This window comes from Dermochelys coriacea, chromosome 21 (genome assembly GCF_009764565.3).
Source record: "Dermochelys coriacea isolate rDerCor1 chromosome 21, rDerCor1.pri.v4, whole genome shotgun sequence".
In the NCBI taxonomy this organism is placed as follows: Eukaryota; Metazoa; Chordata; order Testudines; family Dermochelyidae; genus Dermochelys; species Dermochelys coriacea.
Window position 1 is genome coordinate 12,461,250 of NC_050088.1, and position 16,855 is coordinate 12,478,104.

Below are 16,855 nucleotides of genomic sequence, written 5' to 3' on the forward strand. Positions count from 1 at the left end.
ATTCGTAATGAAAGAGGTCGCGGGGCTCAAGCAATTAGGGGCGCCAGGGCTAGGAACTGCCAAGCCGAGAGGGGCCGGGGCTAGGGACTGCCAGGGTTTGGCACAAGCCCTGCCAGCTTGAGCCCACCGCCCTCCACCCAACACGGCGCCCCCGGGACTTTGCAGGGCTGGCAGGGGCCAGGGCGGGAGCTGGCAGCCAGGGCGGCATGGGGGGGGGGGGGGGGACGCCGCTGTTGCCCCGGAGCCGAGCGCCTGCTTCTCTCAGATCCGGTTTGTTTCGTTTTCGTTTCCCGGAAGGATCCGAGCGGCGGCCACACACCCAGGCAGCCCGGGGCGGAGGGAAGGGATCGCTGCTCCCCCGCTGGCTGCGCGGGGGGGGGGGGGGGGGAGCAGCCTGCTCGGGGAGCAGCGGGAGCGGAGCCCCCCGGGGCCGGAGCTGCACCTTCCACCTCCACCTGGAATGCAGGTAAGAGCTGAGCCCCATCGCTGCTGCGCCAGCCACCCACCTCCCACTGCACCCCCCCCCCGCAGCCTTCCTCCCCCTAGTCCCCCCCCCGCTTCCTTCCCGACCCCCTCCCCTCAAACAGCCCTGCTAACTCACCCCCCTCCCCAGCAATCTTCCCCCCCTTCAAACACTTCCAGCACCCTTCCTCACACACCCACACGTCCCGCGCTATAGGTCTCTGCCCCCCTCCATATAGCTCCCCCCCTCAAATCCCCAAGCTCTCCTAGCCCCCCTACTCTGCCCTTCCCCCCCCCCGCCCAGACACTGGCAAGCTGGTGAGGCTTCAGATCTCTTTGAAACATTCTGATCCTCCTTGCTTTGTATAAGCCTGTAATTAACGAACACTGGAATTCCCCTTCCTTCCTTTGGGACAGTTCATAAGGGGAAGGAGGCCAAGGGGGCTAGATCATACTTCAGTATATAGAGCCCTGGCTCAATACACTAGCATTTTGCAGAGACGACTTTTTTTTTTTTTTTGATACCTCCCCCCTAATTTTACAAATTTAACCTTTAAAGGAGGTCACCTTAACTTAGAGCTGCTGGAATACTCTAGGATTGAGGTTTTATTTCCAGGTAAGTTTTATGAAGTTTTTAAGTCTGCAGCAAGCCTCCATAGACCCCCCCGAAGAGAACCCATGAGAACTAAGGAAATGAAATAGCCTCAAACACTCTAAAAAAGGAGAAAATAAATGGGACAATAATTAAGGCTGCTTTTCTGGTCTCCCAAGAATACCTGCAAACTGGCAGAATATTGACCACCTGGATTTTGTTTTTCTTTTCAAAAGGGTAAATCTAGCTGCAATATCGTTGAGCTAGGGGAGAGAAAAACCCAAAGTCGGAAAGTGTCTTTCCAGAAGAGAAAGACACAATTTACCCTGCTAACCTCTTTCACTTTTATTTTTCCTGTAGTCTGTTGCTTAGAATGAATCTGAAACATTCCTCATGTTGCTGTAAAAAAGTGTTAGAAGTTCATGATGGATTGTTTCCTAGTAAATTGAGTTTAAAAAACCTAAACAGATACTATACTACTGCTAATAAAGCTAACAGACCTGCTGAAAGAAGAAGTGCAGAGATTTTGGAAGGATCCAACTAAACATTAAACCAGTTTCAGAAGGCTTTCTTCCTGGTTTGGCACAGTTAACGCTAGACATTAAAGACATTGTCCACATGAAGTATAAGACTTCCTAGTTTCATAATACACAATCACTCCATAAATGGAAATAGTGCATCTTCTACTGCAGTTATAAATTGTTGCTCAAATGCAATGGCATGGCTATCTTGGGATGTTATGAAGACACCAAGCCCAGGAGAGATCATAGAATCATAGAAAATTAGGATTGGAAGAGATCTCGGGAGGTCATTTAGTCCAACCCCCTGCTCAAAGCAGGACCAACACCAACTAAATCACCCCAGCCAGGGCTTTGTCAAGCTGTGCCTTAAAAACTTCTAAGGAAAGAGATTCCACCACCTCCCTAAGCAACCCATTCCAGTGCTTCACCACCTTTGAATATCCAACCTAGACCTCCCCCACTGCAACTTGAGACCATTAGTCCTTGTTCTGTTATCTGCCACCACTGAGAACAGCTGAGCTCCATCCTCCCTGGAACCCCCCCCCCCCTTCAGGTAGTTGAAGGCTGCTATCAAAATCCCCCTTCTCTTCTGAAGATTAAACAACCTCTGTTCCATCAGCCTCTCCTTGTAAGTCATGTGCTCAGGCCCCCTGATCATTTTTGTTGCCCTCTGCTGGCCTCTCTAATTTGTCCACATCCCTTCTTGTAGTGGGGAGCCCAAAACTGGATGCAGAACTCCAGATGTTGCCTCACCAGTGTCAAATAGAGGGGAATAATCACTTCCCTCGATTTGCTGGCAATGCTTCTACTAATGTAGCCCAATATGCTGTTAGCCTTCTTGGCAACAAGGGCACACTGCTGACTCATATCCAGCTTCTTGTCCTTTTCTGCAGAACTGCTGCTTAGCCAGTCGGTCCCCAGCCTGTAGCAGTGCATGGGATTCTTCTGTCCTAACTGCAGGACTTTGCACTTGTCCTTGCTGAACCTCAGATTTCTTTTGGCCCAATCCTCCAATTTGTCTAGGTTACTCTGGACCCGATCCCTACTCTCCAGCATATCTATCTCTCCCCCCAGTTTAGTGTTATCTGCAAACTTGCTGAGGGTGCAATCCATCCCATCATCCAGATCAATAACAAACATGTTGAACAAAACCAGCACCAGGACTGACTCCTGGGGCACTCTGCTTGATACTGGCTGCCAACTAGACATCGAGCCGTTGATCACTACCCATTGAGCCCGACAATCTAGCGAGCTTTCTATCCACCATATAGTCCATTCATCCAATCCATACTTTTTTAACTTGTTGGCAAGAATACTGTGGAAGACTGTATCAAAAGCTTTGCTAAAATCAAGTTATATCACGTTCACTGCTTTCCCCATATCCACAGAGCCAGTTATCTCATCAGAGAAGGCAATCAGGTTGGTCAGTCATGACTTGCCCTTGGTGAATCCATGTTGACTGTTCCTGATCACCTCTCTCTTCCAAGTGCTTCATTTTCTTGAGGACCTGCTCCATAATTTTTCCAGGGATGGAGGTGAGGCTGATCTGTCTGTAGTTCCCTGGGTTCTCCTTCTTCCCTTTTTAAAAGATGGGCACTATATTTGCCTTTTTCCAATTGTCTGGGACCTCCCATGATTGACACGAGTTTTCAAAGATAATGGCCAACGGCTCTGCAATCACATCAGCCAATTTCCTCAACACCCTTGGATGAATTAGATCTGGATCCATGGACTTGTGCATGCCCAGCTTTTCTAAATACTCCTTAACCTATTTTCACCACTGAGTTCAGCTCACCTCCTCCCCATACTGTGTTGCCCCAGACAGTAGCGTGGAGCTGACCTTGTCTGTGAAGACAGAGGCAAAAAAAAGCCTTGAGTACTTTAGCTTTTTCCACATCATCTGTCACTAGGTTGCCTCTCCCATTCATTAAGGGTCCCACACTTTCCCTGACCTTCTTGTTGCTAACATACCTGTAGAAAGCCTTCTTGTTACCCTTCACTTCCCTTGCTAACTGCAACTCCAGTTGTGTTTTGGCCTTCCTGATTACACCCCTGCATACTGGAGCAATATTTGTTATACTCCTCCCTAGTCATCTGTCCAAGTTTGGACTTCTTGTAAGCTTCCTTTTTGTGTTTAAGCTCACTGAAGTCTTCTCTGTTAAGCCAAGCTGGTCACCTACCATATTTGCTATTCTTTCTGCACATTGAGATGGTTTGTTCCTGCACCCTCAATAAGGCTTCTTTAAAATACAGCCAGCTTTCCTGGACTCCTTTCCCCCTCATTAGCCTCCCAGGGGATCCTGGCCATCAGTTCCCTAAGGGAGTCAACATCTGCTTTTCTGAAGTCCAGGGTCCATATTTTGCTATTCTCCTTTCTTCCTTTTGTGAGGATCTTGAACTCAGCCATCTCACTGTTGCCAAGGTTGCCACCCACTTCTACTTCCCCTACCAATTCTTCCCTGTTTGTAAGCAGCAGGTCAAGAGGAGAACGGCCCTGTGCATGTAGATTAGAATATTGACATTGCCAGTAGCCCCTCCCATGAGTGCTCCATTCATTCTGGCTGAGACCAAGTTCAGATCTTTGGCCTCAACTAGAGTGACACATACTGATTGTGTGAAGGAACTGCATGTGGCTGAGGATCTTTGCTTTAAAGTCTGAATGTTCCTTGGCTTGTAAAGGCGAGAAAAGTGTATGCCTTGATTTGGGGCTGCACAATTCGATTGTCTTTGCACCTAATTTTTGGAGGTGCTGAGTACTCACAACTCCAAATTAAGCCACTGGAAATTGCAAGGGTGCGGCACCTCCACCAATCAGGCTCAACCTGGGTTCCCAGAAATTAAGGTACCCAGAATCAGCGTCTGGTTTGGAAAATTTGTCTAAACCTTTTTGCAGGGTGATAGTAAAGTTCCCAGGGAGTGAAATCTTTTCCAGTGTAAAGTCAGCTCAGCGATTGGTTAGAACCACATTACTGGGATTTGGGGGGGGGCGGCGGGGGAGACTACTTCCTTGCACATTTCACAATATAGATTGGATTGGATGCAGAACACTGCTGATTCTTGTTAACATAGCATTATAGAAGTGTAGGGCTGGAAGGGAACCTCTTGAGGTCAAGTAATCCAGCCCCCTGTGCTGAGTCAGGACCAGGTATACCTAGATCATCCCTGACAGGTGCTGGATTCCACAACCCCCTTGGAAGTCTATTCTAGTGCTTAATTATCCTTATAGTTAGAAAGTGTTCCCTAATAGATAACCTAACCTTGCTGCAGAATAAGCCCATTACTCCTTATGCTACTTTCTATGGACACGGAGAACAATTGATCAGTCCTCTTAACAGTCTTCAAATAGGTGAAGACCTGTTATCAAGTTCCCCTCTGCCCCTCCTTTTCTCAAGGCCAAAGATGCTCAGTAACCTTTTCTTATAGGTCAAGTTTCCTAAACTTCTGGACCCTCTCCAATTTGTCCACATCTTGAAGTGTGGCACCTAGAACTGGACATAATATTCCAGCTGAGATCTCACCAGTGTCAAACAGAGCAGGACAATTGCCTCCATTGTCTTACATACGGCATAACACACCTGAGAAGGATATCAGCCTTTATTGCCACTGTACCACATTTTTGACTTGTATTCAATTTGTGATCCCCTATAACTTAGCTGGTCATCCCCAATTTTGGGATTGTGCATTGGATTTTCCCTTCCTCAGTGGAGTACTTTACACTTGAATTTCATATGGTTGATTTCAGACTGGTTCCCCAGTTTGTCAAGGTTGCTTTGAATTCTAATCCTTTCCTCTAAAGTGTTAGCAACCCCTCCCAGCTAGGTGTCATCTGCAGATTTTTTTTTTTTAATGCACACTCTAGTCTCCATTATCCAAGTCATTAATTAATGACCAGTAGACCAGGACAGACCCCTGCAGTGCCCCACTGAGAGTAGTTATCAGGTCCCTCCAGTTTGACAGCAAACCACTATCTAGAGTATGGTCTTTCAACCAGTTTTGCACCCACTTTAAGTAAGTTCATCTAGATGACTTTTCCCCTAGTTTGCTTATGAAGATGCCATGTGAGACTGTCAAAAGCATTACTAAAGATCAGGATCTCAGGTCTACAGCTTTGCCCCTATCCACTAGGCCAATAAAACATGTTCTGGATTAACACAAGTGACAGACTAGGTTTGGGATGGTATTTCCTCCAAGAGCAAACTGGCAGGGACCTTCTGCATTACCCCCCTCCCCTTCAGCACTGAACAAGGATTGTCCATTAGAACCGGGTGTGCATACCCCATATAATCAATTCCCAGTGAATACAGAGAGCACTCCAACAGCAGATGGATGGTCCTGGAGTGATGGTGTTAATCTGGACTTGTGGAGAATAGAGTTTAATTCCAGGCTCTGCCACAGCCCCCCTAGGGGACCTTGGGGAAAGTCAGTCAGTGGGAGTTGGTGCCACTTTTGAGGATCTGGGCCTTAGTCTGGCAGTGTATGAGTTCCCCCATTTAAGTGGGGGTAGCCCTACCTCACGGGATGTTGGAAAGATAAACCCATTAAAGAATGTGAGGTGCTTGAACTCTATGGTAATTGAGGCCATAAAAGGATAGGAACTGCCATTTATGTTGAAGTCGATGAGGGAGGTAGAGGGAATACAAATATACGGCTGCCATCACCATGGTATCCTGAGGATCTCAGTGTCATTAACACAATTAGTCTTCAAACATGCCAGTGAGGTAGGGAAATACTAGCTCTGGGGTTTTTTTGAGGCACAAGGTAGATTAAGTGACCTGCCTAAAAATCTCTCAAGCTGCCTGCTGTGGGGTTAGGAATTGAATTTGGGCCAGCACCCTATCCCCGAGACCATCTTTCCTAGATGTAGGCATAGAGCTATAGCTCCTTCCATCCCACAGATCAATTGCTCCATCTCTGGAGTGTGAGCATGGTGTGCTTAAGAAGAATTAGAGAGCCAATGTTAAAGTTTAGGGAGAAGTTAGGGAGAAGGTGCAATTGCCCAAGTGACTTTTGGTCAGTACATCAGGGTTAAAAATCCTTCCCTAGCTTGCCCTTGCAGCAAGCGAGGGGGAATCTGTGACCAGACAGTTAGCACTTCTGCTGTGCGTCTTGGACATAAGATGGCACTTCCAGGAACACAGCACTGATTCAGGAGTGACTCAGAGGAGAGTACCGTAAACTGAATCAGCACTGGTTCCTGCAGTGGATTTTCCCTGATGGTGTCCTCTCCACCTACCAACCAGACTCAAGTTTGCTGAACTTTTGAGGATACCTGCATTAAACAGAATAATGCTACTGATTGAGACTGCTTAAACAAAAGCAAAAAAACCAATAACCCCATGCTTGGGCACAGCAGTGGGGTATTTACAGCTGCTGCTGTTCTTTTTCAGTTGATGTGTTAACCTCTCTCCCCCAGGGTGAAGAGACAATCAGTTCTTCTGGGAGCCCTGTAACAGCAGTTTCCTTACCACTGCAATCACAGTCCAGGTGTGCAGCCTTCTCACAGCCAATCAGTGAAGGCGAAATCTTCAAATTACCAGGCAGGCTCAGTGAGTAGATGGTGCCTTGTTTAATGGTCTACAAATTAACATTACTGAGGAGGTATTTTATAAATCACAGTGCAAAAGCAACAGCCCACTAGCATAATTTGACTTCTGGATCTTCATTACTGTACTGAAGACCTCTACCACTGGAGCTAAAGGAGTAACTCCATTAACAAAATAGCACTAGCAGGTTGTTATGCTCCAGCTGACCAGTCACCAGAAGGGGGAATGGTACACACTGTGCTCATGTTGGTTTCACAAACATTAATTAGTTACCTTGGAAGTGGTTAAGTCATCTTCATTTCACAAATGGGGAAACTGAGGCACAGAACAGTGAAGTGATTTTTCCCCCAAGAAATGGGACTCATAAATTAGTTCCTGCTGCCTTGATTTCCTTCCTCACACCCCTACGTCCTGGACCTTCCCAGGATACAGGCTTGCAAACTCCATGTTACCTTTTATGTGCCTGAGTATGGGGACAAAGGGAAGTAACACTGACCAGAGGGCGAAATGAACTCTGAGGTAGGCACCCTTTCTTACAGTCTGTACAGAACCTAGCGTAATGGGACCAGGATCTCAGCTGGAGCTAGAGGTTCAATGGTCATGTAAATAAGCTGGGCTAATGCCAGTCACTGCTCTCACTGGGGTGTGAGGATGCAGTAATGGCTGTCGAGTGCTTTGGGATGAGATAGTACTAGTTATACTCAGAGGCTGGGAGTTTCAGACAGGCCTAAGAATTAGGCACACAACTCCTATCATAACTGTGCACATAACTCCTAGTCCTCCGAGAATCCCAGCCAGTGATATTAGGAGTAAGTGGATGATACCAGAGTCAAACTTTACATGTCAACCTCATCTGTATTGCATTTTCTTTCTCAGGGGTTTTGTTCTGATTTATTGTAATCAGAAAGTGGTTCCTTTAGAATGGAAGTTTGATGCTGAACAAGACCAGTGTCCCATTCCACCCCTGTTCTAGACTGGGGCTTTATTTCAGAGATTGTTCTGGCTTGGTTTCAGGAATCCAGCCCTCACTGTGGAGCAAGGACGATGTGATTCACTGGCTAAGATGGGCCGAGAAAGAATATTCACTCCGGCAAACGGATGAAAGCAAGTTTGAACTGAACGGAAAAGCCCTTTGCATTCTCACCAAAGAGGATTTCAGATACAGGGCTCCTAGTTCAGGTCAGAGGAAACAATAGTATTTTGTAATGACGCTGCTGAATGTACTGTACAATGCAGTCCACAGGATAGGTTACTGGGTTGGGATTCTGAAAAACCTGGCTTCAGTTTGCCCTCTGCCACTGACCTGCTGTGTGACCCAGGGCAAGTAATTTCCCCACTCACCTGTTGTCTGATTAGACTGTCAACCCTTCAGGGGAGGGATAATCTCACAATGTCTGTACAGCACCTAGTACCATGGCACCCATCTCTATTTGGGGCCTCTTGGTAATGCAGATAAGGACAGTAACAGAAAGTATCAAAATCCTGCCCAGTCTTTTTTGGATGCCCTGAGGAAAAGGTGTGTGTGCGTGTGCGGGGGGGGGGGGGGGAAGAAGAGCATCCCTAATTGCCAAATTAGATTAGACCAGTGATCCATATAGTCCAGTTTCCTACCTCTGGCAGTGTACCATATGGAATGCTTCAGAGGCAGGTGCAAGAACACTGCAGTGGGGAAACTGCCTATGGAGAAAGTTTCTTCCTGACCCGTCTGTAGAGATTGGCATATGCCCCTGAAGTGAGAGATATATACCCTTATGCTATCTAAAATAACTCTGGATGTTCTCATTTATACAAATATCCAGTCCTGTTTTGAACCCTGCCTTATGTTTTCACACACTGTCAAGCTGTTCTGCAGAGGGTTAAGAGCAGGAGTACCAAGGGCAGACTTAAGAACCAGGCCCCCCAACCCGGTTTTGAATTCTCGAGTTAGATTTCACTAACCAGTCAAGTGTAAGCACCACATGTGCTAGAACAGCCTCAACATGGAATGACAGACAGTCCCCTTGGTTTTGCCCATCTGTTTTGCCACCCAGGTAGGCATACCTTTGCAATAGATGATTCCATACACCAAATATCGCAGCAGTATTCAGATTACTCCCAGTCCAGGAGGACTGGGGTAAGTGGCTGGATCTCTACTGTATTCTCTCAGGGGTTTTGTTTGGATTTATTGTAACGTTAAGTGGTTCCTTTAGCATGGAGTACAGTAGAGATCCAGCCATTTTCCCCGGGTCAATGGCACTTTAGAACTCACAGCAAAGACCATGCTTGCACCCAGTCCTAGAATAAACTACCTAAAGACTTATTAACTAGGCAAAGGAAGCAAGAGTTATTTCCAAGGTTAAGCAGGTGAGTTCCAATCTTAAGATTCTAAAGGTAATAGAAGCTTCTATAATAAGCAAGCTCAATGTGTCCTTTAGGGCTCTTATTTAGGTCTAGAAAATATTGCCCCTTAGAGAGTGTTCAAGCAGCATAGAAATCATTTCCTTCTAGTTAGGGGTTTTTATTTCCTCCTCCCTTGTGCTCTGAGCTGCAAACTCAGCTGAAGGAGAAATTCACTTGCATGACTCATCTTCATGGGGGTGGGCAGGGGAAGAGTAAACAACAAAGTCTTTTGTCCTCTTTAATGTTCCACTCTAGTTCATAGAATCATAGAATATCAGGGTTGGAAGGGACCTCAGGAGATCATCTAGTCCAACCCCCTGCTCAAAGCAGGACCAATCCCCAATTTTTGCCCCAGATCCCTAAACATCTGGTGTTGCTGGGCCTTCCTTAGGGCTTGTCTGCACTGGCACTTTACAGCGCTGCAACTTTCTCGCTCGGGGTGGGGAAAAAACACCCACGAGTGCAGCAAGTTTCAGCACTGGTAGCTGTGCCCCTGGTGGAGGAGGTTGTTTCTTTAAAAAAAAAGTGCTGGGAGAGCTCTCTCCCAGTGCTGCGCCACGACCACACAAGCCATATTAAAGAGCTGCTGTGGCTTTATTGACCAGGACAATCTGTTGGAGACCAGCATTTTACACTAGTTAATGTCCCTCTCCAGTCTGATTTACAGAGTTACAGAGATGTACAATACAAATGCTTGAATATTACCTTACAATATGGGATACAGAGGTTATAAAGTGAAATTAATGCATGCAGCAACTCACATGTATTCCATAAACACATTTTTATAATTTAATAAATATTTTAAATAATGCTAACACACAGGTGAGTCAGAAAAATACACAGCTGAACTCAGTCAGTGTTTAGTTGGGATATAGGGACCTTGCATGAGCTGGCACCTGGTCTGCCATCATCACACAGGCCATACACAGTTCCCCTGCAGATTCAATTAGGTATAGTAAGTTTCCTTTACCGAACTGCTGTGTAGAGTTGTAATGCACTGTTAACAGCTGCTGTGTTCCACCCCAGAGGTGAAAGTAAGCTGGTACACCCCGGTACAGCATACTGGCAAGAGCCGGTGCACTGTACTGGGGCAGCCTGGCTTCTCCAGGGGGCAATTTAAAGGGCCTGGGGCTCCCAGCAGTGGCTGGAGCCCCAGGCCCTTTAAATTGCCTCCAGAGCCCCACTGCTGGAGCCCTGGGGTAGTGGCTGCGGTGCTCTGGTGGCTATTTAAAGGGCCCAGGGCTCCCCTGCTTCTACCACCCTGGGTCTTTAAATAGCCGCCAGAGCCCTGCTGCCACTGCTCCAGCGGCTATTTAATACCTATTAGGAGGAGGAGGGGGGGCTAGCTCTGACCCCCTCAGCCCCGACCCAGGCCCTGCCCCTTCTGGGGGCCAGAGCTGGCCCCAGCGTACTGGTAAGTCATTGGATTTACTTTCACCCCTGGTTCCACCCCAGAGGTGGCTGCAGTTTCAGTGGTGGGTGAAGTGACCCTTTGTAATTTGTCTGTTAAAAGTTTGAGGTCCTTTGGGGGTGCAAGGTGCTATCTAAGCGTGGGATACTCCTGTCAAGAAATACACAAGCGTGGAGGGAACAGGTGGTGGACTGCTTGAATTCTGCTTTGCACATGGAGAAGCCTCCATAATTATTGGCCTTACTGTAGCACCAGAGGCTCACACCCAGCTCAGAGCTGGTGTGCCTAGTGCATTGTACCTGCACATAGTAAGAGATGGTCCCTGCTCCAAAGAGAGGACAGTGTAATGAAACAGGACTGACAAAGGCATCAGCCCCATTTTGCAGATGGGGAACTAAGGCAGAGAGTCAGCAGGTGACTTGTCCAAGGATACTGTCTAGAAGATCTGAGACTGTGGTGAAATTCTGTACCCTTTGTTTGACCTCCTGTGTAACATGATGTGCTAGTAGCCCCTTCTGGCCTTAAAAAAAAAAAAAATCTATGCATTTATGGAAGCTGAGTCCCAGTCTAGTGCCTTATCTACAAGACACTTTCACAAGAGTCCTGGAAACCATGATGGACTGGGCAGCAGTTAGAGACCACATGACAGCAGAGGATGTGTGTTAGCTTTCCATGTCTGTTTCACTGCGCAGGGTACCCCTGACCCAGGCAGACTGCTGTGATTAAACACATTTCAGACCCTACTAATCCAGATGCACCCAATTGTCTTTCCTTTCCCCACAGGTGATGTTTTGTACGAATTACTCCAGTACATTAAGACCCAGAGAAGAGCCCTGGTGTGCAGCCCTTTATTTAATTCACCCTTTAGGGAGGCAACACAGATGCAGATCCAGAGCCATCCGGAAGGTACTGAGTGTCTTTAGGAGCCTTCAGCGGGTGTGGGAGGTGGGGGTGGGGTTAGTCAAGGAAACAAACCTGTCAGCGCTCTCATTTGCATTTTTACATTTCTGTCTGAGGGAGGCAAGGCCTAGCGGGCCGAGCACAGGAGTGGGGCCAGGGAGTCCCCAGTTCTAATCCCAGCTCAGACTGCAGCCTTCAGCTAGTCACTGGGAGGGGCGGGGGGGTGACAGTTTCGGCCATGGCCTCTAATTCTGAATTGCCTCAGATTTTGGAAGCCCAGCTTTTAGATGCCTTATGTGAAGTTGTGTCCTAGCCTGATCTGACATTCTTCACCTTCCCTTTCTGGCTTCCTCTGATGACTCACTATCTACCCTCCTCCTAGCCAGTGGCTCCCTACCACCACCTCAATGCCCTTTCAGTTCCCTGCTGCTTCCTTCTGCAACAGTTCCCCTCCCTTAAGTTGTCCCAATAGACTCCATTCTCCACTTGCATGCAGTGATGTCAGCATTACACTAGCATCAGTGACGGGAAAACCTTGCCCATCATCCACCTGGAGCAGACACGGGGAATGGACTTTGGGCAGAGTCCATCCTAGCCAGTCTGTGCTCTGTATCATACTGGTAAATTGTTCTCATAGGGTCTTTCTGGAAATACTGTAAGAAGGATGTGTTGGGTTTCCTTGCAGGTGTGAACTGTAAGTTAGAAGTTTCCCCAGCTGTGATCCCTTCATTGTCCATGAGCTGCTCAAGCCATGTAGGCCAGCCTAAGTCTCCTAACAAAGCTTCCTGTAGAGCAGAACCACTTAACCTCTCTCATCATAGCCCAGAAGTCAGCTACAGGGCAGAGATCATCTGTTCTTTTCCCAATACATCGCCAGCCCCAGTCGATGGAAAAATTGCAGGTGAGTATTAATTTTTAAAGCCTCATGCCTGTGTCAGACAGGTCAGACTGGCCCTCAGGCAGTGAAAACCACGCTGCCTGAAAAATAAAACTTCTGGAGAGGTAAAGTTTTCACCCAACAAGGGGCACACAAGAGGTTTCACTGGGAAATCTAGGTCTGTGCTTCCAAACTCAGTGGTGAGTCTGGCCCTGAAGCATCTTTGTCTACCATTGAACATCTGCAAAATATTGCTTCGTGTCCAGTGAGAGCAGCCAAATTAGAGCTGCCAGGATGACTTGAGGCTATCACCATTACTGTATACAGTTAGAGATGGGTCCTGTTAGGTATCCTTGCCCACACAGCATTAAGTACAAAAGTATAAAAACCTTTGTCATACTAAAGACAAAAACAAAAGATCTCTTGGAGAGAGCACAGTGTGTAGGGCTCATTTGCCTCATGCTGCCCTACTCTGAGAGCAGAAGTGACAGCTGTATTTATCCAGTGCCAGAACCTCTGGTTTTAAGAGCATGAGCCTTTACTGCCAGCATTAAAAGGACCAGTTCTGTTAGCCAAGTTAGTAGGTTCAACCTCCATACGTGATCCAGCCACAACTGGAAAGGGACAGAGTGCTACACAGCGTGTGGGGGTTATATAGTCTCCCTGGCCAGGGAGGCTTGGTCCCATGCTTCTGGGTTCCAGAGCAATGAGTCTGTACCTCAGTTTCCCCATCCGTAAAATGTGGATAATAAGACCTACCAGCTTTGTCAATTGCTTTGAGATTATTAAAAAAGCACTATATAAGAGGGGGTATTAATAAATACGATCTGCTGATTGGCTGTAGATTGTGTGGACGCTTCCTAGCTTAAAACGGTCAATGTTTTCTTCTCTGTTAACATGCAGACTGCAGGTTACTCTGGGATTATGTCTATCAGCTCCTCTCTGACAGCCGGTACGAGCCATACATCAAATGGGAAGATAAAGAAGCCAAGATTTTCCGGGTTGTTGATCCTAATGGTCTTGCCAGGCTCTGGGGAAATCATAAGGCAAGTCTGGCTGAGAATAAATTGGTCATTCCTTAACTCTTGAGTACCTGGTCTTACCTGTCCCCATTTTAAAGGGGAAGTGCCTCACCTCCTTTTAGAGCCTGATCCTTTGGGGTGCTTTGTACTGTAATGTCTTTTATTCTTACAGAACCGGGTGAACATGACTTATGAGAAGATGTCGAGAGCTTTAAGACATTACTACAAACTCAACATTATCAAAAAGGAACCAGGACAGAAGCTGTTATTTAGGTCGGGGGTTCTCAACCTTTTTCTCTCTGAGCCCCCCTCCCCAACATGCTCTAAAAAACACCTGTGCCACAACTGGTTTTCTACAGATGAGAAAGGGCAAGCCTTAGGGGTAGCAAGCGTGGCAATTGCCCAGGGCCCCATGCCACAGGAGGCCTGCAAAAGTTACATTCCTTAGGCTTTTGCTTTAGCCTCAGGTGGCAGGGCTCAGGGCTTCAGCCCCGTGCAGTGGGGGTTTGGCTTTCTACCCCAGGCCCTAGCAAGTCTAAGGCTGGCCCTGCTTGGTGGACCCTCTGAAACTTCCTTGCGGTCCCCCATGGGGCCCCAGACCCCTGGTTGAGAACCACTGATTTAGGGGACACAAGTCAGACAGCTAAAATGACCCTATAAAGAGAGATGTTACCAGTGAATGGGAAGATTGCTCAGCTGCCTTCATCCATTCTGTGAGATGAAGCAGCGCTCAGTGCATTGGGCCTAAAGCTTCCCCAAAAACGTTAGAGCCAAATTCTCATCTTAGTTACACTGATGCCGGTCCAGTGCAATTACTCTGGAGTAAATGGGATTGCTCTAGATTGACACTGCTGTTCACTGAAATCAGAACCTGGCCCAAAACCTGACTTCCACCCTTATGCACACCCAGTTCCCACTAAAGCTGCCCACATGTTTCTGAGAGCAGAAGTTGGCCTTCAGGTTGAGTTAAACACAGGGGATGGTTTTGGTTTTGCAAAGCTTCAGCTGTGAGCTTTTTTTCTGCAAAGCCAAAAATCTAGGTCCTGTTTTGCCCAAAACACAGAAGTCTAAGAGCTGGGCTCAGAGGTTCTGATTTTGATCCCTAGACTAGTCTCATGGGCCCAATCTGGCCAGAGGCTGAGCTCCCTCAACTCCTGGTGAAGAGATGAGGGCAATGAGCCTCTTGCAGAATCAGGCACCAGGTAAGGTGCCCAGCATCTTCTGAGAGCTTCTCCATGCCCTGATCTCCAAGGGCCTGATCCAGAGCCCACTGAAGTCACTGCAAAAACTCCCATTGACTTCAATGCGCTCTGGATCAGGCCCCTCGAGCTCATTGGGAATTTTGGTTGCCCCCCATCCAGTGATGCCAATTCCAAAAAGGGTTTTTTATTCCAGGTTTCTGAAGAGTCACGGAGAGATACTACATGACAAATCAAACAAACTAGAGCAGCTGGAGCGTGAGGAGCAGGAAGGACTGGATTTTAAGGAGGACACGCTGGAGGTCTCACCCTAGGAAGTCTGCAGCATGGGTCTAATGTGGGACCGTGCTGTGCTATAGACAAGCTTTGATGCCACTGATGAAATCAGGATGCCTTGTGCCCTGACACAAGAGGCCAACTTTTTCCTGACTGGGCTGCAAGTTAAGGGCTTCAATACATACTCTAGTCAAAGACTATGCCATCCAGGGACCATTAGCAGCAAGGGTCATGCACAGAAATGGTTCTCCAGGCTTGTGTAACTGGAGATCAATCTGTGGGCTGGCCTTTGGCTTGGTTGTTCTCTTCATAGGTGCTCTGTTTTATTTTTAAATGATCAAATTTGGTACATTATGGACAATGCTCTCTTTGAGTTTCAAAATGGCTTGGTTTCTTGAGGGCCCTCAAATCAGCAGGACCTCCCTATTCAGCAAAGCACTATAAGCAAACGCTTGAGTGCTTTCATTAATAGGGATGATCTTAAGTGCTTGCCTGAATCAGGGTCTTTGTCCCTGATGCAGCAACAGACTGGCATGCATGTGGAACTTTAAGCATGCAATAGTCCCATTGACTTCACTAGAGCTTCTCACATGCTTAAAGTTGGACGGGCGTATCTTGCCGAATCAGGGCTCAAGTGAAGGTGTGTGTAGACTGAAGGGGATCGTTAAGATGCACATTTAATTAATTTCACTCTATTAATACTACATTATTAGCAGGCAATGAAACAATGTGACAATACAGGAATGAACAATAGAAACACTTGAGAATTACAGATCAGCTAGCTGTTTCACTGACATAAGTGAGAAGAATCAGGCTTGATAACTGCAGGAGGATTCAGAGCCACATGCTGCAAAAGCTGAGGGGGCATTTGGAACTGGGGTTTTGATCTGGCACATTAGAGAAGTGGGCCAGCCATAAATTTCAGATTTGGACCAGAACTTCCCAAATGTTGGGGGACTGGAATCTGAGTTTTTGATTTGTTGTTTCTCTTAAACTAATGGACCAGATCCTCAACGGCTGTAAAATTAATTGCCATAAGTCCAGTGGTGTGATGCTGATTTATGCTACCTGAGCATTTGGCCCAAAGTGTTTGTACACATTCTGGCAGCAAGAGAGATGTTCTCATGTCATCAAGTATCAGAGGGGTAGCAGTGTTAGTCTGGATCGGTAAAAGCAGCAAAGAATCCTGTGGCACCTTATAGACTAACAGACGTATTGGAGCATAAGCTTTCGTGGCTGAATACCCACTTCTTCAGATGCATGCATTCTTCAGAAGCATGTTCTCATGTTAGACGTCCATGCAATTAACTCAAACATTACCCTGCAGTATTTGTGACTGAGACACTGCAACTCTGCATTAAGATCCTGGAAGTGAAACTGACTAATCTGATCCCAGTGTCCAAGATGAGTCATATGCAGAACCTAAACAAACAGCAAAAGCCAATTTAGGTTTTACAAGTTCATTCATTTTTAATAATCTCAGGTATTAGTAACAGGTGTGTGTGGTTTTTAAGAGGACTTAATCTGACAATAGTCATTTATATTTTTAGATTTCTTCTTATTTAGGGAATAAACACCAATGATTGTCTTGCTTCTCTCCATTTATTGGTGGTGACTGAATAGTGAGAGATTGACAAATCTGCAGACTTTGTTGGGTAAACTGAGAACAGGTA

The 16,855-nt window shown here is 46.9% G+C and overlaps 1 protein-coding gene across 3 annotated transcripts; it reads left to right on the forward strand.

The window, feature by feature from the left end:
• The first annotated feature begins 301 nt into the window (after positions 1-301).
• Positions 302-16,770, forward strand: ETV7 (ETS variant transcription factor 7). 3 transcript variants are annotated; one of them, XM_038379671.2, is made up of 8 exons: positions 302-466; positions 6,989-7,121; positions 8,133-8,297; positions 11,692-11,814; positions 12,494-12,709; positions 13,589-13,731; positions 13,880-13,980; positions 15,103-16,770. In XM_038379671.2, the coding sequence occupies exons 1-8, from the start codon at positions 461-463 to the stop codon at positions 15,218-15,220; spliced, it is 1,005 nt and encodes a 334-aa protein (XP_038235599.1). In that variant the 5' UTR covers positions 302-460; the 3' UTR covers positions 15,221-16,770. The 3 variants fall into 3 exon arrangements, with proteins under 3 accessions (XP_038235599.1, XP_038235600.1, XP_043356306.1); XM_038379672.2 differs by lacking the exon at positions 12,494-12,709; XM_043500371.1 differs by lacking the exon at positions 11,692-11,814.
• The last annotated feature ends 85 nt before the right edge of the window (positions 16,771-16,855 follow it).

What these genes read in the sequence shown, in the direction of transcription:
- ETV7 (XM_038379671.2), top strand. An exon ending in GATCCAGAGCCATCCGGAAG is followed by an intron (nt 11,815 to 12,493) that starts GTACTGAGTGTC and finishes GTTTCCTTGCAG; the next exon opens with GTGTGAACTGTAAGTTAGAA. An exon ending in AGTCGATGGAAAAATTGCAG is followed by an intron (nt 12,710 to 13,588) that starts GTGAGTATTAAT and finishes GTTAACATGCAG; the next exon opens with ACTGCAGGTTACTCTGGGAT.